This window comes from Prionailurus viverrinus, chromosome C2, assembly GCF_022837055.1.
Source record: "Prionailurus viverrinus isolate Anna chromosome C2, UM_Priviv_1.0, whole genome shotgun sequence".
Lineage (NCBI taxonomy): Eukaryota > Metazoa > Chordata > Mammalia > Carnivora > Felidae > Prionailurus > Prionailurus viverrinus.
Window position 1 is genome coordinate 34541226 of NC_062569.1, and position 24207 is coordinate 34565432.

The following is a 24207-nucleotide window of genomic DNA, read 5'->3' on the forward strand; positions in this document are numbered from 1 at the left end:
TAAAATGATGCCCATTTTTCTTCACTACTACTGCAACTACTGATACAATACTATTTAATATAAATCCAACCAGAGCAACCCCTTAATTATTCCAAACCAATAGGGAATTGGGATTCTCCAACCAATGGGATGTCTGGCAGACATTAACTTCTCAGTCAGCTGAACTCTTATACTTTATTTATTTATTTATTTGTTTGTTAATTTTTAAAAAAAATTTTTAACGTTTTATTTATTTTTGAGACAGAGAGAGACAGAGCATGAACGGGGGAGGGGCAGAGAGAGAGGGAGACACAGAATCGGAAGCAGGCTCCAGGCTCTGAGCCACCAGCCCAGAGCCCAACGTGGGGCTCGAACTCATGGACCGTGAGATCGTGACCTGAGCTGAAGTCGGACACTTAACTGACTGAGCCACCCAGGTGCCCCTGTTTGTTAATTTTTGAGAGAGAGAGACAGAGAGAGAGAGAGAGAGACAGAGAGAGACAGAGAGAGACAGAGTGTGAGTGGGGGAGGGGCAGAGAGAGAGGGAGAGACAGAATCCAAAGCAGGCTCCAGGCTCTGAGCTGTCAGCACAGACCCCAACGCAGGGCCCAAACTCAGAGTGAGATCATGACCTGAGCGGAAGTCTGCTGCTTAACCGACTGAGCCACCCAGGTGCCCCTGAACTCTTATACTTTAAAAGAGAAGGTCTTTGTACCATTAGTCACCTGGGGCTATGGAAACATGGAAGCCATCCTGGACTCTTTGCTTTTATAAATAAACTAGATGGGCACAGCCTAATTTTTCCCTGGTTTGCTGGGCTCAGGATGCAAAACACCAGCTGGTGATTGTCAGGCCTTTGAAGGTCCACAGCAAGTACTTCTTGAGTTCTTTTTCTCCTTGTTTTTTTATGGTGCCTCCTCCCCATTCCGATATTCAACTGTCTCTGCTTCGGGGCCTCTTCTCTCCTCTCCCTTCTATCTTGCTGCACCAAATCTGCCAGGCCTTAGGGACGAGTAAGACAGACAATGATGCTAAACGTGTGTGAAACATAAGAATATCTCCAATGCCAGAAGGCTGCTTTTACTGAAGCCTAGGTTGTTAGTGGTGTCCCGGAGAGTTATAATTGTCATGCCAAAAGCTTCTAGAGAAACACAGTGTTTGTTATCTGGACATTACATCCTGGTGGGACCTGGAAGACCCTCCGAATCCAGGGTAAGAACCAGTTATGCTCAGCCATTCCGGATTCAATACCTGTCTCCGGTCAGAGTCTCCAACCAGCCTCCTTGCTTGGGTTCCCTATTGTCCTAGCTTGCTCAGCCTGTCCCAGAAGTGAAAACAGATGGCCAGGGAGGGTAGTACGGGAGACCCACAAAAAGACCCCAGGGAAAACTGAGCTCCCGGTCCCACCCACTGCCCCAAACTGCTTCTGAATCGGTTCATCCATGAACAAACCCAAAAATTCCTTTTATCTCCCAATCACCAAGAATCCGATCCTTTATTTAGTCCCGAAACTCGGAAACTAATCTTTTATTTATCTCTACTGTAATCCCACTTCAAGCTGTGTATGGAATATACCGCTTGGGAACAAACCTCTAGGATTTCAGAAGGACCCTCAGTCAGGGCAGCGCAAGGGCTTATGAAGGAAAGTAAAACCAGGGCCAGGATGTTTTGGTTCCATGTGCGAATTGGAGGAAGAACGCTGGGCTCATTTGGGCTTGTGTGATGGAGAATGAGCCACAGGCAACTCCCTAATCACCAAACCACAGTAGAAGGCGGGAAAATGGGCGGCATAATGTCAGGCCCCAGCAAGGCAAGTTGGTTAAAATAGTTTCCCAGCTCTGCGCTCAAGCCAGGTCAAAGAATCCCTGACAGGCTTCTTGGAGCATGCCGAGTGGCTGAGCGGCTGTCAGCCTGGTTTCTTCCTCTGTGCTTCTGGGGGCAAACTGCCTGACTGGTGGCAGGGGTGCCACTACCCCCCCCCCCGCCCCCCATCCGTCCTCCGCAGGCCTCCTTCTATCAGGGCCCTGAGAGGACCTCCTCTGCCTTCTTTCACTCGTTTTTGCATTCGACAAGTACTTCCCGAGTGCCTACCATGTGCCAGACCCAAGGCTGGGGGTGGCCATTCAGTGGGACAGGGCACTGTCCATGCCCTCACAGAGTGAATAGACCCTGTGGGGAAAGCAATCAGATGCTGAACGTTTAATGAAAATTCTGATGGAAGGAGGGGGAGGGGCCACGCTGGGGTTTAGCAGTTCATAATGGGGGAAGGATGTTAGCACAGGCCGTTAGAAGCAGTTAGCTGACTGTGGGAGGATGAGCAAGAGTTAGTAAAGTGCAGAGTTGGGGCATCAAGGGGTGTCTTCTCACTTGCTCTGGCTTTCTGGCTTCTTCATGCGTCCCTCCAAACCTTAGCTCCTGACTCAGGCCTCTGGGGAACTTAGCATGGCTGCAGAACTTCATTTCTGGACCTGCCTCTGGGCCCCAGACTCTGGCATCTGCCCCCAGAACCAGCCAGCTGGTGTGTCCCTTCCCAAGCCCTTCTGGGGAGGCAGCTGCCCAGTCTTGGTCCTTCTTTCACCAACTCACTCTTTTATATACTCACACATCATTGATCCACATGCCGAGTCAGCTCGATTCCACGGGGCTTTCCCAGCACCTGCTGGCCCCACAGGGGAGGCCGCTCATTTTGTTCATGTATCCTCTCCCTTGAAGTTTGCTTCTTCACTTCGCCAACATTCCCTCCACCAGGAACAGGCCTTGTGCTGGGCTCCGGCTGAAAGCTAGAGCGGAGCCCAGAAAAGGGCCACAGGGGTGAGGTTCAGGGAAGGCTTCCTATGAGAGGCAGGCTGAGTGGGAGTTGGCCAGGTGAGATTGGCCTTCCTTCCCATATTCTACCTCTTTTCCTCTTTCCCGTACTTTTTTCACCCTCTACTCTGGCCCGTCATGGATGTTTCCTGGCTTTTGCCTGAAGGAATCTAGCCTGATGCCTGCCTCTTTGAGAGTTGGGGATAATGAAGTCTCAAGACCAGGAGGGATTTGCACAGTCAGGCCGCTCAAGGAAACAAGATGACTAGTAACTTGTATCGTTCCAGAGTCCGTGTGCCTAAGACTCACTCCTTCCCAGATGTGAAGGCTTTCTTTAAAGCTTACAGCAGTTCTCTCCTCTGAGTGCTACCCGGCTCTTCCCCTTCATCATTGCCTGATTCTCCCAGGGAGGGATTTTTAGAAGTCTCAGTGCTTTCCTGCTTTTGGACAGGGGAGCCTCATGAGACTATCCAGGGAGGGCCCTCTGGGCTGCTGTCCTTCTAGATCTCTCCTGAAAGAGGGAAGCTTCACTGGTAAAAGCTGTGAGACTTTGGGCACCCCATTTTAATATCCTGTGAACCCCAGTTTTCTTATCTGTAAAATGAGTATAACAATAGGGCTAGTAGCAGCTTGAATGAAATCATGTTTGAGAAATGTCCGTACATAGCACGTGCCCAACGTCAGCTGCTATTATTTCAGTTCCCTGTTCAGACTTGCCCCAGATAGTCATGGTCAGTGGTCAGGGAGGGCATGGAAGCTTCTGGAATGCTGTGTCCAGAGGTCTGTGGGAGAGGGGAGGGGAGGGAGAGGAAGGGAGGCCAGGCCTCTGACAAGGCCTATGGGAAAGTGAGTCTCCCTTGCCTACCTGAGTTTGACGGACAGGTTAGTGGAGGATGGGACTGAAATTAGAGGGCCACAGGATAATAAGCAATAATGTCCTGGACCCTTTGCCAATCTGACAGGAAAAGGAAGAAACCTGTGGGAAATGTCCAAAGGCCCCTACTAATGAGCATGACAGGGACTGTTGGTTCAGTTGTTTATTCTTGCCTGTGTTTTCAGGGGTCTCCGTGCAAGCTTAGCTTGGGGGCTTTAAGCCTGTGACAGCCTCAGCTTGATGAGTGGATTTAAAAGGAACCCAGCTCAGAACAGAGTTCATATTAGAGCCAGAGTTCATGTTAAGTCTCTGCGGAGCAGGGGGCAAATGATTCCTTGCGTGGATTTCTCTAGGTACACACACCAGCTGATGGATCCCTCCAGAGAAACACACTATAATATCTCATTAGGGCAAAGAAAACTGAGACACAGACAGTTTGAGTGATAATAAATCTGTTATAGAGCAGCTTGGACTAGAAGTCTGTGGACTCATCTTCTCTTCCTTTCTTTTCTTTTTGGTAAGAAATTAGATTTTTATTCTAAAAACACTGAGGAACCATTATTGTAAGCTGAAGAGTGAGATGGTCCAATATACATTTAAAAAATGATAGCTGTATTGAAATATAATTCACCCTTTTATTTCTGCCTTGGCTGACCATAATTCTCTAAAGCTGCCTTCCCTTCCTTCCTTCCTTCCTTCCTTCCATTTATTTTCTTTTTCTTCCTCTTTCTTTCTTTCTTTCTTTCTTTCTTTCTTTCTTTCTTTTTTTTTCCCACAAAATAGAGTTTGCTTCTCATACCCCTCACCAAAACAGTGCACTTTTTTTAAAGCTTATGTTAAAATCTTTCTAAGACTATTTGTTTGATAGGAATATCATTTGGAATACTTTTTCAATTAAATAAATTTTTAGATAGAAGCCTTGCTATACATCCCTATTCCCCCCCATCATCTTGCATTTCATCAGGTCAAAAGAACCTATGGTTCTTTCTTCATGAAGCAGATTATCTTTAAAGAAAAATAAAAGTGAGTGAGGTGAAGGGAAAAAAATATTTAAAAGAGTTATATTCTTTTCAACATTATTGTATGCTTTTTCGTCAGACATTTGAAAATGAGATTTTAAGAACTATGCTAATTTGAAGAAAGCCATAAAATTGATTCTTTAGTTCTTATAAAAATATAGTTTTTTAACAACGTTGTCTGTGTGTGTGTGCATGTGTGTGATTGTCATGCCCAGAAAGCATTCTTTGTCCAAAGAAAGTACAATAGGTTCTTTTTCTTAAAAAATTAACTTTTGTTTATTTATTTTATTTTTTTAATATGAAATTTATTGTCAAATTGGTTTCCATACAACACCCAGTGCTCATCCCAACAGGTGCCCTCCTTAATGCCCATCACCCACTTTCCCCTCCCTCCCACCCCTCATCAACCCTCAGTTTATTCTCAGTCTTTAAGAGTCTCTTATGGTTTGCCTCCCTCACTCTCTAACTTTTTTTTTCCCCTTCCCCTCCCCCATGGTCTTCTGTTAAGTTACTTAGGATCCACATTAGAGTGAAAACATATGGTATCTGTCTTTCTCTGTATGACTTGTTTCACTTAGCATAACACTCTCCAGTTCCATCCACGTCACTACAAAGGGCCATATTTCATTCTTTCTCATAGCCATGTACTACTCCATTGTGTATATAAACCACAATTTCTTTATCCATTCGTCAGTTTATGGACATTTAGGCTCTTCCCATAATTTGGCTATTGTTGACAGTGCTGCTATAAACATTGGGGTACAAGTGCCCCTATGCATCAGCACTCCCGTATCTCTTGGGTAAATTCCTAGCAGTGCTATTGCTGGGTCATAGGGTAGATCTATTTTTAATTTTTTGAGGAACCTCCACACTGTTTTCCAGAGTGACTGCACCAGTTTGCATTCCCACCAACAGTGCAAGAGGGTTCCCGTTTCTCCACATCCTCTCCAGCACCTATAGTCTCCTGATTTGTTCATTTTAGCCACTCTGACAGGTGTGAGGTGATATCTGAGTGTGGTTTTGATTTGTATTTCCCTGATGAGGAGCGATGTTGAGCATCTTTTCATGTGCCTGTTGGCCATCTGGATGTCTTCTTTAGAGAAGTGTCTATTCATGTTTTCTGCCCATTTCTTCACTGGATTATTTGTTTTTCGGGTGTGGAGTTTGGTGAGTTCTTTATAGATTTTGGATACTAGCCCTTTGTCCAATATGTCCCTTACCCATTTAGCCCACCACCCCAATCCCTCCAGCAACCATCTGTTTGTTCTCTATATTTAAGAATCTCTTATGTTTTGTCCCCCTCCTGTTTTTATATTATTTTTGCTTCCTTTCACTTATGTTCATCCATTTTGTATCTTAAATTCCTCATATTAGTGAAGTTACATGATATTTGTATTTCCCTGACTAATTTCACTTAGCATAATACCCTCTAGTTCCATCCACGTAGTTGCAAATGGCAAAATTTCATTCTTTTTGATTGCTGAGTAATACTCCATTGTATACATATACCACATCTTCTTTATCCATTCATCTGTCAATGGACATTTGGGCTCTTTTCATACTTTGGCTATTGTCAATAGCATTGCTATAAACACTGGGGTGCATGTGCCCCTCCAAAACAGCACACCTGTATCCCTTAGATAAATACCTAGTAGTGCAATTGCTGGGTTGTATGGTAGTTCTATTTTTAATTTTTTGAGGAACCTCCATACTGTTTTCCAGAGTGGCTGCACTAGTTTGCGTTCCCACCAGCAGTTCAAAAGAAATCCTCTTTCTCCATATCCTCACCAACATCTTTTGTTGCCTGAGTTGTTAATGTTAGCCATTTGACAGGTGTGAGGTGGTATCTCATTGTGGCTTTGATTTGTATTTCCCTGATGATGAGTGATGTTGAACATTTTTTCATGTGTCTGCTAGCCATCTGGATGTCTTCTTTGGAGAAGTGTCTATTCATGTCTTTTGCTCATTTATTCACTGGATTATTTGTTTTTTGGGTGTTGAATTTGATAAGTTCTTTATAGATTTTGGATACTAACCCTTTATCTGATATGTTGTTTGCAAATATCTTCTCCCATTCTTTTGGTTGCTTTTTAGTTTTGTTGACTGTTTTCTTTGCTGTGCAGAAGCTTTTTATTTTGATGAGATTCTAATAGATTATTTTTGCTTTTGTGTCTCCTGCCTCCAGAGATGTGTTGAGTAAGAAGTTGCTGTGGCCGATGTCAAAGAGTTTTTTTTTTTGCCTGCTTTCTCCTTGAGGATTTTGATGGCTTCTTGTCTCACATTTAGGTCTTTCATCCATTTTGAGTTTATTTTTGTGTATGGTGTGAGAAAGTGGTCTAGTTTCATTCTTCTGCATGTCGCTGTCCAGTTGTCCCAGCACCATTTGCTGAAGACACTGTCTTTATTCCATTGGATATTCTTTCCTGCTTTGTCAAAGATTAGTTGCCCATACGTTTGTGGGTCCATTTCTGGGTTCTCTATTCTGATCCATTGATCTGAGTGTCTGTTTTTGTGCCAGTACCATACTGTCTTGATGATTACTGCTTTGTAATGCTTCTTGATACAATAGGTTCTTGGTAAGCAGAGTTTTTGAGATGAAGTACCTATGACTAATGTCAGAATTAAAAGTCCCAGCAGGACTGCCCATCCAGCACAATTTTGTTTCCTCATTGTTAACATGGGCTGATGTGCTACTGTAGCCGTGGCCCCCACCTTCTCCATAGCATGATTATCCTGTCCTACAATATCTCCATCTTCTGCCCCTGTCCAATCCCACCATCCTCGCTGCTCCCTCACTCTGACCATAGGTAAACCAAGTTAGATGTGATCATTTTTTAAAAGGATGAATTTGAGGATTCTGTTTTCTTTTTCAGCAAGAATTTCAAATGGATGCAGTACCTTCAAACTAAAACATATCCAGCAATAGAGTGAAGAAACTAAATAATACTCTAGTATTCCAAAAGAACTATTTTTAATATATATTTTTATTTTTCAATTTTCATTTTATTTATTAATTTTTTTTACATTTAAGTAATTTCTACACCCAACATGGGACTCGAACAACTCACAACCTTGAAATCAAAAGTTGCATGCCCTTCTGACAGAGTCAGCCAGCTGCATTTATATATATATATATATATATATATATATATATATATATATATCCACAGACACACACATATATAATTTTATTTTATTAATGTTTATTTATTTGTTTTTGAGGGGGGAAGGGGCAGAGAAAGAGGGAGAGAGGAAATTCCAAGCTGACAGCATGGAGCTGGATGTGGGGGCTCAAGGCTCAATCTCACCAACCGTGAGATTATGACCGAAACTGAGGTCAAGAGTCAGATACTTAACTGATTGAGTCACCCAGGCACCCCCAAAACCTCCTTTTTCTTGGCCTTCTCCTAAACCATTGTGAAGAGTTTTTACTTATAGAAGCTGAAAGTCACGAGACATGTGAGTGATGAATGCTTACACTCTTAAATCTGTCCCTCTTTTCCTTTCCACATACTACTCTTAGGTAAGACTGGCCTTTTTTTCTTTCCATTCTTGCCCAGTTAGAACTCCTCTGTCTCCTCTGCTTAATGGTTTCTATTAAAACTCTATGTTCCAATTTCCAAAATTGGCTGTTGATATTTAAAGGTTGCTTAGGAAATTAAGATAACAATTTTTCTGCCTGGAGAAAACTGATTCTCATATTTACCTAGTAATGGGCTAAAAAGAGTCAGCTTGAAACTCTGGACTGACAGCTAACTGCTTTAATCTAGGGTGTACTTGTCTTATCCACTGAAAAGGTTAAAGACATTAGATTTAATGAGTGAGAAGCTGAGAGTAAGATTTGCAGTATATGAAAATATATCTGAAATTATTTTTAAAGTATCATTCCAATTACACATGAAAATTTTCATCGTCTTACCAGTAATTGGGGAATTGCAGTTTTAAAAAATGAGGTACCATTGGCAAACAACTTAAAGTTTGGTGATACAGGGGGCGCCTGGGTGGCTCAGTTGGTTAAGCGTCTGACTTCGGCTCAGGTCATGATCTTGTGGGTCATGAGTTTGAGCCCTGTGATAGGCTCTGAGCTGACAGCTCAGAGCCTGGAGCCTGCTTCTGATTCTGTGTCTCCCTCTCTCTCTGCCCCTCCCTTACTTGCACTCTGTCTCTCTTTCTCTCTCAAAAATAAATGAACATTAAAGTTTGGTGATACAGTGTGGTGAAAGACTGCTAGAAGCTGTTTAAAGTGTTATAACCACTCTAGAGAACAATTTGGCTATATCTTACAAAACTGTATATGTACACGCCATACTACCCATAAATATAATTTCTAGGTATATTTCCTACAGAAACTCTTCCTCAGGTGCATAAGATGACAAGTGTGAGGATGTTTACTACAGTATTGTTTGTAATATTAAAAACTATAAACACAAATATCCATTAATAAATTAATGAATAAAATATGGTATATCCATGTGATGGAACTGGAAATCTTTGGGAGAAATGAGCCATATATATACAGGTGACCCTTGAACAATGAGAGCATTAGGGGTACTGACCCCACACAGTAAAAAATCTGTGTGTAACTTTGATTAACTACTGATAGCCTACTGTTGACCAGAGCCTTACTGATAACATGAATGGCCAATTTAACACATATTTTGTGCACTATATGTATGTGTATATGTATGTATTATATATGTATATATTTATTCACCATAAAAAAGAGTGAAATCTTGCCATTTGCAATGACATGGATGGAGCTGGAAAGTATTAGGCTAAGCTAAATAAGTCAGTCAGAGAAAGACAAATACCATATGATTTCACTCATATGTGGAGATGGGGGGGATGGGTGAAATAGGTGATGGGGATCAAGGAGTGGCACTTGTGATAAGCACTGGTGTTGTATCAAAGTGTTAAATCACTATATTGTACACTTGAAACTAATATTACACTGTGTGTTGGGGTGCCTGGGGGGCTCAGTCGGTCAAGCATCTGACTCTTGATTTTGGCTCAGGTCATGATCTCCCGGTTCGGTTTGTGAATTTGAGTCACACATTGGGCTCTGCTCTGTGCTGACAAGTGCACAACCTGCTTGGGAATCTCTCTCTCTCTCCCTCTGCCCCTTCTTCCCAGTCATGCTCTCTCTTTCTCTCAAAATAAATAAATAAACTTAAATAAGAAATATTACACTATATGTTCCCTGAAATTTAAATAAAAACTTAAAAACAAAGAAATACCCATTTGACTGTTTAGCTACAGTAGAATACAGGAGAATAGTGTACAGTCTGCTTCTGTAATGAAACAATGTCATGGCTTTTCCTTTCCTCCTTCCATTAAATATTATTTTCAGGGGTGCCTCGGTGGCTCAGTCGGTTAAACATTTGACTTCAGCTTAGGTCATGATCTCACAGTTGGTGAGTTTGAGCCCTATATCAGGCTCTGCACTGATAGTGTAGAGCCTGCTTGGGATTCTCTCTCTGTCTCTTTCTCTCTGCCCCTCCCCTAATTGTGCTCTCTCTCTCAAAGTAAGCAAACTTTAAGAAAACATTATTTTCACCGTTTTTATTCTAATTTTAGAAATACTTACCCAAAGCCCAATGCATTACATTTGTGTGCCATTCATTCATTCATTCATTCATTTAGTATGCATTTATCTTGATTGACCAGGTCCAGGGAAAGAAGTTTAGAAAGCAAGAAGAGAAGAAGAAAATTAGTGATTAGGTTTTATCCAAATATTCAAGACCTATATGAAAAAAATTATAATTTCTTTCCTGCTAATCATAAAGATCAGAATAAGTGGAGGTGAATAGACGAATATTAAGATAAAAGGAATCAATATTATGATGTTGCAGTGGGCAGTGCAAGGCACCACCTAGATCCTCTTTATGAGAAATTTTTCCATAAGTGCTAGAAGAAGTGCTATGGACAGCCTTCAGCTGCCATGCCCTTTAGAAACTGTCTCACCTGAAGAAAGTGGCCTTGCCCTGGGCTATGGTCCTTCCCTGGTCTCTCACACCCAATGGCTGATTGATGAGGGAAGAGGGCTATTTCAGCCCTCCCTGGGACAACGCTGACCAGCCATTCTGACTCCCGAGCTCCCAAAGAGGTTGCTGAGGCTGTCACTGGATCTGCAGCACTTTAACTTCTCCTCGTCTCCCTACTGTTTACTTGGCCTTTTTTTCACAAAGCTCTTCTTAATAAATATTGAGATGCTAAAAGCAAGCAAGCAAACAAACAAACAAACAAACAAAAACTGGTGATCAGAAGCACCTCCAAGGGCATTGGAGAATTCATAGAGGTAAATTCACAATTACAAAGGTAAGGAAAAACAACCTGAAGTGGAGAGAAAGGAGACACACATTGGGAGGTGATGAAAAAAGGGGATAAATTGGAAAAAAAATGAGATGACTTTGAAGCAAGAGTAGGGGTGAAACAAGAAGAATAGGGTTGGCTGAAGATGACAGAAGTGGAAGAAACAGCTCATGCACCACAAGCAAGGGACCTGAAAATCCGTCGTTGATTATGTGTGGTCTACTCTCCCTGCTAAATGTCCTTACCAGACTCTATCTATCTATCTATCTATCTATCTATCTATCTATCTATATTTATCTATCTATCTATCTATCCATCCATCCACCCACCCATCCATGGCTGCTACCGATCAAGGCATTTAGCTAAACAAAATGAGACAAAAACTAACATAACAAAATCTGCAGCTGCCCATTGTCTACGAGGCAGAAGCTTCATCTCTGAGTGGTGGTATGTGTTCACAGCGTGTAGTGGAGGATCACTAGTGCCGAAGCCGGGTGGTGAGAGATTGTGGGAGCAGTTCATTCCTGGAACAGGCGTCTTCGGGCCTTGCGAGAAGGACCCGGAGGGCGCTGGGGAGGCGCGTGGGGGCCTGGACTCGGAGAGGGAGGTAGAGGTTGGAGTGGCAAGTTGGGGAAGGGCTCCAGAAGGTGGACGTCCAGGTTGAAGTAGCGGAAAGAAGAGCGTCTCTCTGGACAAGGAGTGGGGGCCCAAGACCGAGGCTCTGGTACCTGGCCCACAGGGTGGGGGTTGGCCACTCTTCCCGCGCAGGGGCGGAGCCCAGCGACGGAGCCGGCTGCAGGGTCCATCCGAGGGGGCAGGAACGCGGGGTCCGCGTCTTCCTCGTAGACCTCTTCTTGGGGGGCCATCTGTGGGACAGGTGCGCGGAAGAATCCTTGCTCGACGGCGACGTCGTGCCCAGGCGCGCCCAGGAAAGCGCCGGGTTCCAGGCCGACAAGCGAGTGGCCCTGCCCTCCTGAGCGCAGGAGGGCCTCGGGGACCAGCAGCAGGGTGAGCTCTCCGACAGACACTTGCAGGACCGACGTTGGCTCGGGCTCCAGCACCAGGTCGACGTCGTCCAGGGACATCTGCAGGGCACATCCCGTGGCCAGGACCACCACCGAGGTGAGGGCACCGGCGGCCGGGGGCCCCTCCAGGCCTTCCAGGCCTGCAAGCTCCTGGGTTCGGCTGCGCTTGGCGGGGCCGGGTCCTCCGGTCGACGGTCCGGGACAGGCCGCAGGGTAGGCGCTGGGGCTGCGGGGCCGGCTGCCCATGACCTGGACGACGCTGCGGGTGGCGCTGCCGGGGCCTGGCAGAGGGCGTGAGGGGCTGGGTCCTGCACGCAGTGACAGGTCTCGACGACAGGTGAGGCTGCGGGGCGCGGCGGGGCGCAGTACGGCGCGACGCAGAGTGAGTGCCCGGGAGTTCTGGGGGCGCCTCCCGGGAGACCCTCGGTCCAGGTTCTGGTGGCGCAGAGTAGGCCCTCACACGTCAGGGTAAGCACTGAATTATTAATAGGAGAAGTCAGGTGACCGGCAGAGGAGGTTTCAATATAAGCCCCGCCTCCTGCCTAACGGGGAATTAGATTTAGTGACGTGCAGTAGCGGGAGGTTTTTAAGAAACTGTAGCGAGATACCCCTTGGATGTGCCTGTGGGTTCCACTGGCCTTTATCGCCTTTCTTTTGGGAGGTGGGGTGGGGTGAGGGGTGGAGAGCCAGAGCACAGGATCAAAAACTGCTTGTTTACTTTAAGAAGTAGTCCTTGCCTGGGGCGCCTGGGTGGCTCAGCCCGTTAAGCTTCCCACTTGGGTTCAGGTCATGACCTCGTGGTTCCTGGGTTGGAGCCCCGCATGGGGCTCTGTGCTGGCCTTGAGGAGCCTGCTTGGAATTCTCTCTCTCTGCCACCCCCTGACTCGCACGTTCTCTCTTTCAAAATAAATAAATAAACTTTACAAAAAAAAAAAAGTAGTCTGTGTCTAATGTCCTTTAAGATTTTACAGGAGATATGAAAAGCCTTTACTTCCTCATGGATCACTGTTTTCCTGCCCCACTCACATGGTCCTTGAAATTCTTCTCATTCGGGAGAGAAATTAGAAATCCTAATTTTCTGTGATAAAAAAAGCTTTAAAAAAATGATCAAGGCAAACTAACTGCAGTTTTGTTTTTCCTACCTGCAGTTTTGGTGGTTGTTGTTGTTGCAAGCCAGACTGTGGTAATTATTAATAACGGTAGCAAAATATATCCTAAGGTTAACTTTATATATTCAAACTTACTACCTGACTTGTATTATACTTGTTTAAAAAATTAGTTTATTCAGTCCTCACTAGTAAAACTCACAGGAAAGAAGGAATTTCAGAAAATGAAATAGTATTTTTTTCTGGATCTGTTTCCTCAGGCAAAATGGAAACAAAATGGAAAAAGATGATTTCAACACATTAAATAGAAAAAGTCCCAAAACTCAATAATATCAAAGGTGGCAAAAACATCAACACACATTACACAGAAGATGTGGCATGAATGGCTGGTATATAGTACTGCTAAAGCCAATGTTCAAGAGTTTACTGCCTATGTTTCCTTTAGGAGTTTTATTGTTTCAGATCTTACATTTAGGTCTTTAATCTATTTTGAGTTTATTTTTGTGTGTGGTACAAGGAAATACTTTAGATTCATTCTTTTTTATGTAGTTGTCCAGTTTACCCAGCACTGTTTATTGAAGAGGCTGTCTTTTTGCCATTGAATATTCTTTCATCCTTTATCATAGATTAATTTATCATGTAAGTGTGGATTTCTTTCTGGGCTCTTAATTCTGTTCTATTGATATATGTGTCCTTTTTTGTGCCAGTACCATACTGTTTTGATTATTGTAGCTTTGTAGTATATTTTGAAACGTGGGGTTGTGATTCCTTAAGCTTTGTTTTTCTTTCTTACATTTGCTTTGGCTATTCAGGTTGTGTGTGTGTGTGTGTGTGTGTGTGTGTGTGTGTGTTGTGTGTGTGAGCTTCCATACAAATGTTAGTTCTGTGAAATTTTCTAGTTCTGTGAAAAATACTATTGGCATTCTGATAGGCATTGTATTGAATCTGTAGATTTCTTTGAGTAGTATGGATATTTTGGCAATTTTAATTCGTGTAATCCATGAGGAATGTATCTTTGTTCTTTTCATTTGTATCTTTTCATTTGTTTGTGTCATCTTCAAGTTCTTTCATCAGTTTCTTATAGTTTTCAGGGTACAGGTCTTTCACCTGCTTGGTTAAGTTTACCCTTAGGTATTTAATTCTTAATTTCTTCTTCTGCTACTTTGTTATTAGTGTATAGATGTACAACTAATATGAAATTCCTATATCCTGCAACTTTACAGAACTCATTTGTCAGTTCTAACAGGTTTTTTTTGGTTTTTTTTTGGTGGAGTTTTTAGCGTTTTGTTTTCCATATGGTATATTGTCATCTGCAAATAGTGACAATTTTACTTCTTCCTCATCATTTTGTATGCTTTTTATTTATTTATATTGTCTGATTGCAGTGGCTAGAACTTGTAGTACTATGTGAATAAAAGTTGTGAGAGTAGACATCCCTGTCTTCTTCCTGATCTTAGAAGAAAAGCTTTTAGCTTTTCACCACTGAGTATAATGTTAATTGTGGGTTCATCATAGATGGATTTTTATTATGTCAAGGCATGTTTCCTGTAAACCTACTATGTTGAGTTTTTATCATGAATAGAGGTTGAATTTTGTCAAATGCTTTTTCTGTCTCTGTTGAGATGATCATATGGTTTTTATCCTTCATTTTGTTAATGTAGTTTATCATATGGATTGATTTGTAGTTATTGAGTTATCATTGCATCCCTGAAATAAATCCCACTTAACCGTGGTGACTGAGGATTTTTGCATCTATGTTTATCAGAGATATTGGTCTATAACCAATTGTCCCAATACTTTTTAGTTGAAAAATTCTTTCCCCACTGAACTGCATCATTTCCTGCATTACATACTTTTTATGTGTGGGTTTGTCTTCAATTTTTCTTTCTTCCTTTTTTTTTTTTTTTAGGTTTTATGGATTTTTAACAGAGCCAACATTACATTTCTTTTGGAATATTGTTGTTTTGGTGGCAATATAGGACTCAGGAAAAAGAGCTGTTAATCTTCTGGGGCCTTCAGCTGAATGAACTATCCTACCTGTTGTTGTGGTTTGATTTTTCTATTCTGTTGCATTGATTTAATTGCCTAGCCTGAGGCAATTTCACACAATTAATACTTTTAATACTTACATTTGATACATTTAGTAAAATATAATAATTAACACAATGCTAATGAAATTGGTATGTTTTCATAATAAGGTTTTTGGGTCTAATCTTTGTTTATGCTCATTTAAAAATTTAAAAAAATGTTTATTTATTTGAGAGAGAGAGAGGGAGAGATCAGGGGAGGGGTAGAGAGAGAGGGAGACACAGAATCTGAAGCAGGCTCCAGGCTCTGAGCTGTCAATACAGAGCCCGGTGTGGGGCTCGAACTCACGAACTGCAAGACCATGACCTGAGCTGAAGTTGGATGCTTAACCTACTGAACCACCAAGGCGCCCCTGTTTATGCTTATTTTTGAAAGATAGTTTCATTAAATGAAAAATCCCAGGTCAAAACAAATGTTTTCTAGCAGCACTTTACTGCTGTTATTTACTGGCTTCCATTGTTGGTTTTGAGTTGTCTGATTGATTGCCTTTTCATTGTAGTTGTCTTTTCTTTCTGTGTACAAAAAGTACTCTCTTTGAATTTTTGGGCTTACAAGAATCCACCTAAATATGTAATTTTTAAACATATCAATCTTGAAAGTTATTGTGCTTTCTGAATGAGGACACCATACTGTAGCCAGAACTATGTATATTATTGGAAATGTTTCTTTTTCTCCGTCTTCAGTGCTGAAAGTCTTGCTACTGCTATCTGCCTTAGGGTCATGAAGAATAATCTCATTTTACTTTTGTTCATGGTAGGATCTGTTCATCCCTCATATCCCAGATTTAAATCCTCAAACACCCAGTACATGGTATTTTCTACCTTCCATTCTTCTACATCTCCTACACTTTTCCTTCATTTTGCCTTCTGGAGTCCATAGTCAATCACAGTGAAAAATCTTCAACTCCCCTGATATTACCTTTAACTTTCTACTATAACTGAAGTCTTCTGAGTACCGTGCTTTCCCTGGAGGCTTCTGAAGTGGAACCTGTTTTTCTCCCACACCCTTAGTACTGATGACTAGACGTCTGATACATGTTCTTCTTGCTCCTCATTGATGCTCCCCAAACATTTATTCATCCTTCCTGAATTTCATGCCATCAGAGTGTAGCCAGTGTCTAATCTGTGTTGGTGCAGTCCTCTACCCTCCCAACTCCCCTCTACCTCCCAACAGGGCTCCTCTCCTTCCTCCTTAAATGGTATTTACTCTTGGCTTTCTGTCACTCTTTCCCATTTTGATGCTTTCATAATTCCTGGCAATTTCAAAATATACTTAGGTGGTCCTTCCAGAATACTGGTATGTCTCCATCCTGTTCAACTCTCATGCAATCCAGACTCCCCTATCTCACTTCCTAGTCAGCATCTCTACCTGGATATGTAAGAGGCACTTCAAATGACACATGTTCAAAACTAAATGTATCTCAGTTTTTCTATACCTGTTCCCTCAGGGTCTTTCCAAATCTTAGAGAATAACACTTCCATCCTTTTTGTACTCAGGCCCCAAACTCTCGAGTTTTCCTTTTTGTTACCCTTGACTCTTTCTCATCTTTTACATCAAGAAATCTAGTTTTCTCTATCTTTAAAATATATCCAACCAACTACACACTGCTTCATACCTCTCCTCTTATGACTATGGACTACTTTAATGTAAGGCAGCATTATTTCTTGTGTGAATTGTATTCCATGAAGACAGTGATTTTTTAAAAAAATTTCTTTTTAAGTTTATTTCTTCTGAGAGAGATGGAGACAGCGTGACTGGGGGAGGGGCAGAGAGAGAGGGTGACAGAGAATCCCAAGTAGGCTCTGCACTGCAGTGCAAAGCCAGATGCGGGGTTGATCCCATGAACCCTGAGATCATGACCTGAGCAGAAACCAAGAGTCGGACACTTAACTGAGTGAGCCACCCAGGCACCGCTCCATGAAGATAGTGATTTATTCACTTTTGAGAGACAGAGACAGAGTGAGCATGAGTGGGGGAGGGGCAGAGAGAGAGGGGGACACAGAATCCAAAGCAGGCTACAGGCTCTGAGTGTTCAACACAGAGCCTGACACGGGGCTTGAACCCATGAACTGGGAGATCATGACCTGGGCTGAAGTCAGATGCTCAACCGACTGAGCCACCCAGGTGCCCTGAAAATAGTGATTTTTTAACTGTTTTATTCTCTGTATTCTCTGTATTCTCAGAGTTTGGAAAATGCCTGGTACATACCTAACACTTAGTACATATTTGTTGAATGAATGAATAAATGAATGAATGAATGAATGATTTTCTTCTATCATCACATCTGGAGAATTCTCATTCATTATCTCTGTGAATAATGGTACTTCCCTATTCTCTGTGTTCTCCCTCTCTATCTCCAACAATCATGTAGAGCTGCTCCTTTTCTTTTCTTTTTAAAAACTATTTATTTTGAGAGAGAGAGAGAAAGAGAGAGAGAGAGCACAAGCAGGGGGAGGGGCAGAGAGAGAAGGAGAGAGAGAATCCCAAAAAGATTCTGCGCTATCAGCTCAGAGTCTGATGTGGGGCTCGATCTCTTGACTGATCATGAGATCATAACCTGAGCTGAAATCAAGAGTTGGACGCTTAACTGACTGAGTCACCTAGGCACCCCAGAACTGCTCCCTTTCTGACAATGTTTCTTAGTCTCCCTTTCATATCTTATGTTTTTACTGTCTTTAGTTTTATGGATGATTTATCTAGTCCAGTATTTCCATTTTCAATTCTGTCTACATTGTTGCTTAACCCATTTATTGTATTTCTTACTTCCAGGTTTACATATTTAATCCTTAGAAGTTTTCTTTAGTTCTTTTTTTAAAGCTGCCATATCTTTTGGTATTTTTTTCTCAGCTACACTTCTGTTGCCCTTTTTTATGTACCCAGTCAAATTAAATTTATTGAAAAATATTTTTATATCTGATAATTAATGAACATCTATGATGTGAAGAACTGATTCTCTTTTTTCTTGTTTTGGATGTATGTCATTTATTCTCACTTATAGTGGTTTGTTTTCTTACATGTTCTTTGATTTGAATTATGAGTTTAGAATCACTGGAGGGTTATGTCTGAGAATAAGGTGTATTCTTCTTCGAGAACATTTGTTTTACTATTGCCAGGTTCACCATCTACCAGAGAACATTTTTTTAAATGTTTATTTATTTTGGAGAGACATAGAGACAGAGTGCGAGTGGGGGAGGGGAAGAGAGAGGGAGACACAGAATCTGAAGTGGGCTCCAGGCTCTGAGTTGTCAGCACAGAGCTCCATGCGAGGCTCAAACCAAGATCATGACCTGAACCGAAGTTGGATGCTTAGCTTTAACTGACTGAGCCACCCAGGCACCCCTACCAGAGAACTTTTTAAACTTGGGTCCTTCCACCCCTCAGTGGATTGTGTTTCATTCTACCTGGAGCCAAAGCTGAGACAAATACATTTAAATCCCATCTCCTTTTTTATTATGTATTCCCCCCGCCCCCTTTTGCTTGTTAGATTACCTATTGGAGGCATCACATTCTGAAAGCCTGGAGCTTTTTTCAGGGCTATGCTACTACTGAACTTTATTTTATATCCTTTATAAACGGGCCATTAACACCAAAGCTTTAGGTCACCATAGGATGTTAGGTACCCCTGTGTACCCTCTTGTTTCAGCACCCATTTTCCTCTCTGGATTTGTGATATGTCATCTATTTTTTGCTTTGAGGATTTCTCTTACATTTTAAAATGTTTATTTATTTATTTTGACAGAGAGAGAGAGAGAGAGAGAGAGAGAGAGAGCAAGCGAGCGAGCAGGGGTTGGGGAGGGGCAAAGAGAAGACAGAGAGGGAGAGAGAGAATCCCAAGCAGACTCCTCACTGTCAGCACAGAGCCTGATGTGGGGCTCCACGAACCATGAGATCATGACATGGGCTGAAATCAAGAGTTGGATGCTCAACTGACAGAGCCCCTCTCTTACAGTTTCTTTTACAAGCTGTGATATGATTTTAAAAATATTAAAATAATTTTTATCCACCAGTTTTAGTAGTGTTGTTCTTGAGGATTTTTGGACTATTTGGCTCACATCCTGTTGAAAATGGATGCCCTCAGTTTTTCCTAGTGTAGATGAGGAGAGTCATGCAATAGAAGACTTAGTTTTGCAAACAAGGGCATCTTCTGTCTTTAGAATAATCAGGAGTTTAGGCTAGGACTTGTGACTGATTAATTTCTGTGTTATGGGGGTGGGAGGAGGCATGATTGTGGTGGGAATTGTGGACAAAATGGTAGAATAGGGGGGTTCCTTCTACTGGAGGCAGAGAGCACTGAAAGGAAGTATTAAACCATATTAAATAGATATATCAACTTTTAAAAGAAAGATTCAAGTCTCCAGGGGCCAGACATACAGTAGAAAATCCAATCTCTGAATGGACAGCTGATATTTTGATGTATTTGTGGTACTGAAACTAAAATCTAGGGAGACAAGTTATAAGAGTCCCACAATCCTTGGTTCTGAGTTATGGTCCACCAGGAAGTAGAAACTAAAAATTCTAACTGTGGGATACAGAAGATGAATTTCCACTTGAAATGTGCCCGCCAGTGAAAATTACCCAGAACACAAGGCAATCTCACATGATTAAAAGCAAATAGGAGATTCCACCTGTGAGGGAATTGAATTAATTGAGTTTTAAATTAATGTTAAAAATTTTTAGAATATAAAAGATGGAATACCATCTATGAAATAAAAACAAAAGTTTATGATACCAAACGGGGAAGTGTTGAAATGGAAAGGAAGTAAAAATCTTTAAAAGAAAAAAATGTAGTCTTTGAAATGAGAACTTTCTTGCAGATGTATAAACAGAACACTGGATGCTGTTGAAAAAAAAGATCAGTTAATTAGATTAAAGAATAAAGAAATATGAAATTGACACACTCTAAATATGTTAAGAATCATGGGAGATTGAGTGATGCCATTATATATCTGATTAGATTTCCATACAGAAGGATATATGGGATATTTCAAGAGATAGAGTCCAAGATTTTGTGGGATTCCAGGCAAGAGAAAATTTCCCATAATGATAGTTAATCAAATTTCATCAAGCCAAATAAAAATAGAATATACCCCACAGATATTACAGTAAAACTGTAGGACACCAGCAGGAAAGAAAACATTTAAAAATATGCTAAAATGAACAGCAGAATCAAATATAAAAAATAACCATTTGATTGGCAGAAGACTTCTTGCCTACAATGGCAACAAAAAAGGCAGAACAATGAACTAATATATTCAAAGTAGTTAAATATCACTTTAGAATTAAGAATGAATGTGTACTATAACATTTTCGGACATGTAAGACTAATAGAGTTTACTACACATAAGCATGTTCAGACTTACAAAACCAAGATAGTTTTACTACACATAGGATCTAGTGGAAAGAACTATTAAAGGATATTCTTTAGCAAGAAGAAAATTGAGGCTAGAATTGAGAATGTAGTAGGAGAATAAAAGGGGACAGAAGAATTAATAAGGCATGTTGGCAAACTGAAAGAGTATTGATGTTCTTTAAAAATGAAATGGGGACCTTGAGTGGCTCATTCAGTTAAGCATTCAGACTCTTGATTTCTGGCTGAGGTCTAGATCTCAGGATCTTGAGATCTAGCCCCTCCCTCAGGCTCCCTGCTGTAGGTGGAGCCTCCTTAAGATTCTCTCTCTCCATCTTCCTCTAATCTCTTCCCCCTGCGCAGGCGCATGCGCGCGCGCGCACGTACGCGCGCGCACGCACACACACACACTCTCAAAAAAGTCATTTTGTTAACTTCAGCATTACCAGTAGTACTTTATTTTATAAATAGATGAAACAAATATGGTAATACATTAATTTAAAAAAATTAAAAATTTGATTTACATAAGAAAAACTCAGGGTAGAATTGGAAAGGTATAAAACTATGTGGAATAGCAGGAATGCAAACATTTTACAACAGTCTATTGCTTGAAATTACTGATCACTAGATTTAAAAGAGAAATACATATCCCAATGCATGCTGAAAACATCTGATAAGATCTAAGATTTACTCACAACGAAAAGGGAACTGATTGGAAGAGAACTTCAGGCGGTTGACATGTAGCTATGAACAAACATTATACTATTATGTATGGTAACCATCATACTATTTTGCAGTTTTCGAGGAAAGCAGGTGGAAACACCAAGAAATTGAAAAGCCATGGCTAAATCTCACAACATGAGAAGTCCAGTGATTTCTTGATTTGGGCAGAACCAGGAGACCAACGGTATAGTGCTGGAGAAAGAGTAGAGTTAGACAGAAAATAACTGACGTAAAACGAGGGGGAATGGAGGGGTCTTTCTTGTAAAGAAGCCCAGAGTTCTGAAAACACATTGGTATCTCTGGGCAGATTTTCGACTTCAAAGATAAGATCCAGAATCCTTTCTCTTTCTGACATCTTCATCTGCTACGATGGCCAGTCTGCACGGAAAAAGGAATTGCTTGTACCTGAGGTGCACAGTTTCCAGGTTGCGGAATATCCAGTGCACAGGGTGCTGGGAATGCCATAAGGCCTCCAGGCGGGTTGCCAGAATCGTGTGTGTGTGGCGGGGGGGGGGGGGGGGGGGGTGCGCACAGGGAGCGCGGGCAATTCATTCCTGGAACAGGCGTCTCCGGGCCTTGCGAGAAGGACCCGGAGGGCGCTGGGGGCGCGCGTGGGGACCTGGACTCGGAGAGGGAGGTAGAGGTTGGAGTGGCGAGTTGGGGAAGGGCTCCAGAAGGTGGACGTCCAGGTTGAAGTAGCGGAAAGAAGAGCGTCTCTCTGGACTAGGAGTGGGGGCCCAAGACCGGGGCTCTGGTACCTGGCCCACAGGGTGGGGGTTGGTCACGCTTCCCGCGCAGGGGCGGAGCCCAGCGACGGAGCCGGCTGCAGGGTCCATCCGAGGGGGCAGGAACGCGGGGTCCGCGTCTTCCTCGTAGGCCTCTTCTTGGGGGGCCATCTGTGGGACAGATGCGCGGAAGAATCCTTGCTCGACGGCGACGTCGTGCCCGGGTGCGCCCAGGAAAGCGCCGGGTTCCAGGCCGACAAGCGAGTGGCCCTGCTCTCCTGAGCGCAGGAGGGCCTCGGGGACCAGCAGCAGGGTGAGCTCTCCGACAGACACTTGCAGGACCGACGTTGGCTCGGGCTCCAGCACCAGGTCGACGTCGTCCAGGGACATCTGCAGGGCACATCCCGTGGCCAGGACCACCACCGAGGTGAGGGCGCCGGCGGCCGGGGGCCCCTCCAGGCCTTCCAGGCCTGCAAACTCCTCGGTTCGGCTGCGCTTGGCGGGGCCGGGTCCTCCGGTCGATGGTCCGGGACAGGGCGCAGGGTAGGCGCTGGGGCTGCGGGGCCGGCTGCCCATGACCTGGACGACGCTGCGGGTGGCGCTGCCGGGGGGGGGGGGGGGGGGGCCCTGGCGGAGGGCGTGAGGGGCTGGGTCCTGCACGCAGTGACAGGTGAGGCTGCGGGGCGCGGCGGGGCGCGGTACGGCGCGACGCAGAGTGAGTGCCCGGGAGTTCTGGGGGCGCCTCCCGGGAGACCCTCTGTCCAGGTTCTGGTGGCGCAGGGATCGGCCTCAGGCATTCGTATCCCAAGCTCCTCTCGCTGACCGCCTTGAGCCTTGATATGGCAGGTGCCAGGGCGAAACCAGTCTTTTTCTGTCACACTAAGCCCCGCCCCTTCCGAGGCTCCGCCCCGTAGAGATCGGTGCAGCCCAATATCCGAGGAAGGGGGTAAGAACATACTTTTATAGGACTTTAAGGGGGAGAACACTTGTGTGACTCATTATTAGAAAAAAAGAAAGATATACTGGTAATAGAACTACAAATATTGTTCCCCTCTAGGACCAATGTTTTCCTGTGATTTTATCCATTGTAGAGAAAAGACCACTCAAACAGATCACTTCCCCATCCCCCCCCCCCATAAAATGGACTTAACCCAAATGCTCCATAAAATTTCTTTAGGGCTTGGTCTATCATTTCAGGAGTAAATGGAAAATACTGATTTCTCTTTAGAAAAACTTCTTTAAATTTTTTTTTTAATGTTCATTTATTTTTGAGAGAGAGAGAGAGAGAGAGAGAGAGAGAGAGTAGTGTGAGTAGGGGAGGGGCAGAGAGAGAGGGAGACACAGAATCCGAAAAAGGCTCCAGGCTCTGAGCTGTCAGCGCAGAGCCCAAGGCAGGACTTGAACTCACAAACTATGAGATCATGACCTGAGCCGAAGTAGGACGCTTAACCGACTGAGCCACCCAGGAGCCCCGAAAAACTTCTTTTTCAATACGAAAGTAAAATATTTGTGGCAGGTTCTTCCTGAAGGTTAAGGCTGTTGTAAAATTATTATTAATATCAATAAAAATAAAAAATAATATAATTAAATCGTTGTTTGAGAAATTATTATGACATTTTCACCATTGTACTGAGTGTTTAAAAAGTGATCTTTTTCTAACAAAACCAAAGAAAACCCAGCACTTTAATGAGGTATGATTGGCGTATAAAAAGCTGTATGTACTTAATGTATACAACTTGAATTTGGGCGAAGTGAACACCCACGAAACTATCACACTATCAATGCCATAAACATATCTACCACATCCAAAAGTTTCCTCCTGCCCTATTTAAAACAAATGATCTTTTCAGTCTTCACAATAGCTGACACTGGGATTGGTCAGCTAAGTTATCCAAAATTAAATACCTAATTTGGGTTAGATGTGGGAATCAAATGCAGAGTTACTGGGTTTTAGATCATGGACTCTTTACTCATGTGTTTATTGTATATACCTAGGAGTGGATAACTAACTGGTATTATGTGTGTCTTGTCAGATTAATAGGTAATACTTCCCTCTCTTTTTTCCCCCCAAATATTTTCCATAGATCACACTCCCGAGCAAAGTCTGTTTCTATTTCACTACATCCTTGCAGAGCTTTCTTTAAAAATGTTTATTTATTTTGAGAGAGAGAGAGAGAGAGAGAGAGAGAGAGAGAGAGAGAGAA

The 24207-nt window shown here is 42.8% G+C and overlaps 2 protein-coding genes across 2 annotated transcripts; both read right to left on the bottom strand.

Annotated features, from left to right (window-relative positions):
* Nucleotides 1-11507: 11507 nt before the first annotated feature.
* LOC125175653 (proline-rich protein 23A-like) lies at nucleotides 11508-12260 on the bottom strand. The gene has a single exon (XM_047876427.1). It carries the CDS (start codon nucleotides 12258-12260, stop codon nucleotides 11508-11510), a length of 753 nt encoding a protein of 250 aa, XP_047732383.1.
* Nucleotides 12261-21826: 9566 nt separating this feature from the next.
* Nucleotides 21827-22579, bottom strand: LOC125175620 (proline-rich protein 23A-like). Its single transcript, XM_047876362.1, has one exon. The coding sequence runs from the start codon at nucleotides 22577-22579 to the stop codon at nucleotides 21827-21829; it is 753 nt and encodes a 250-aa protein (XP_047732318.1).
* Nucleotides 22580-24207: the final 1628 nt, after the last annotated feature.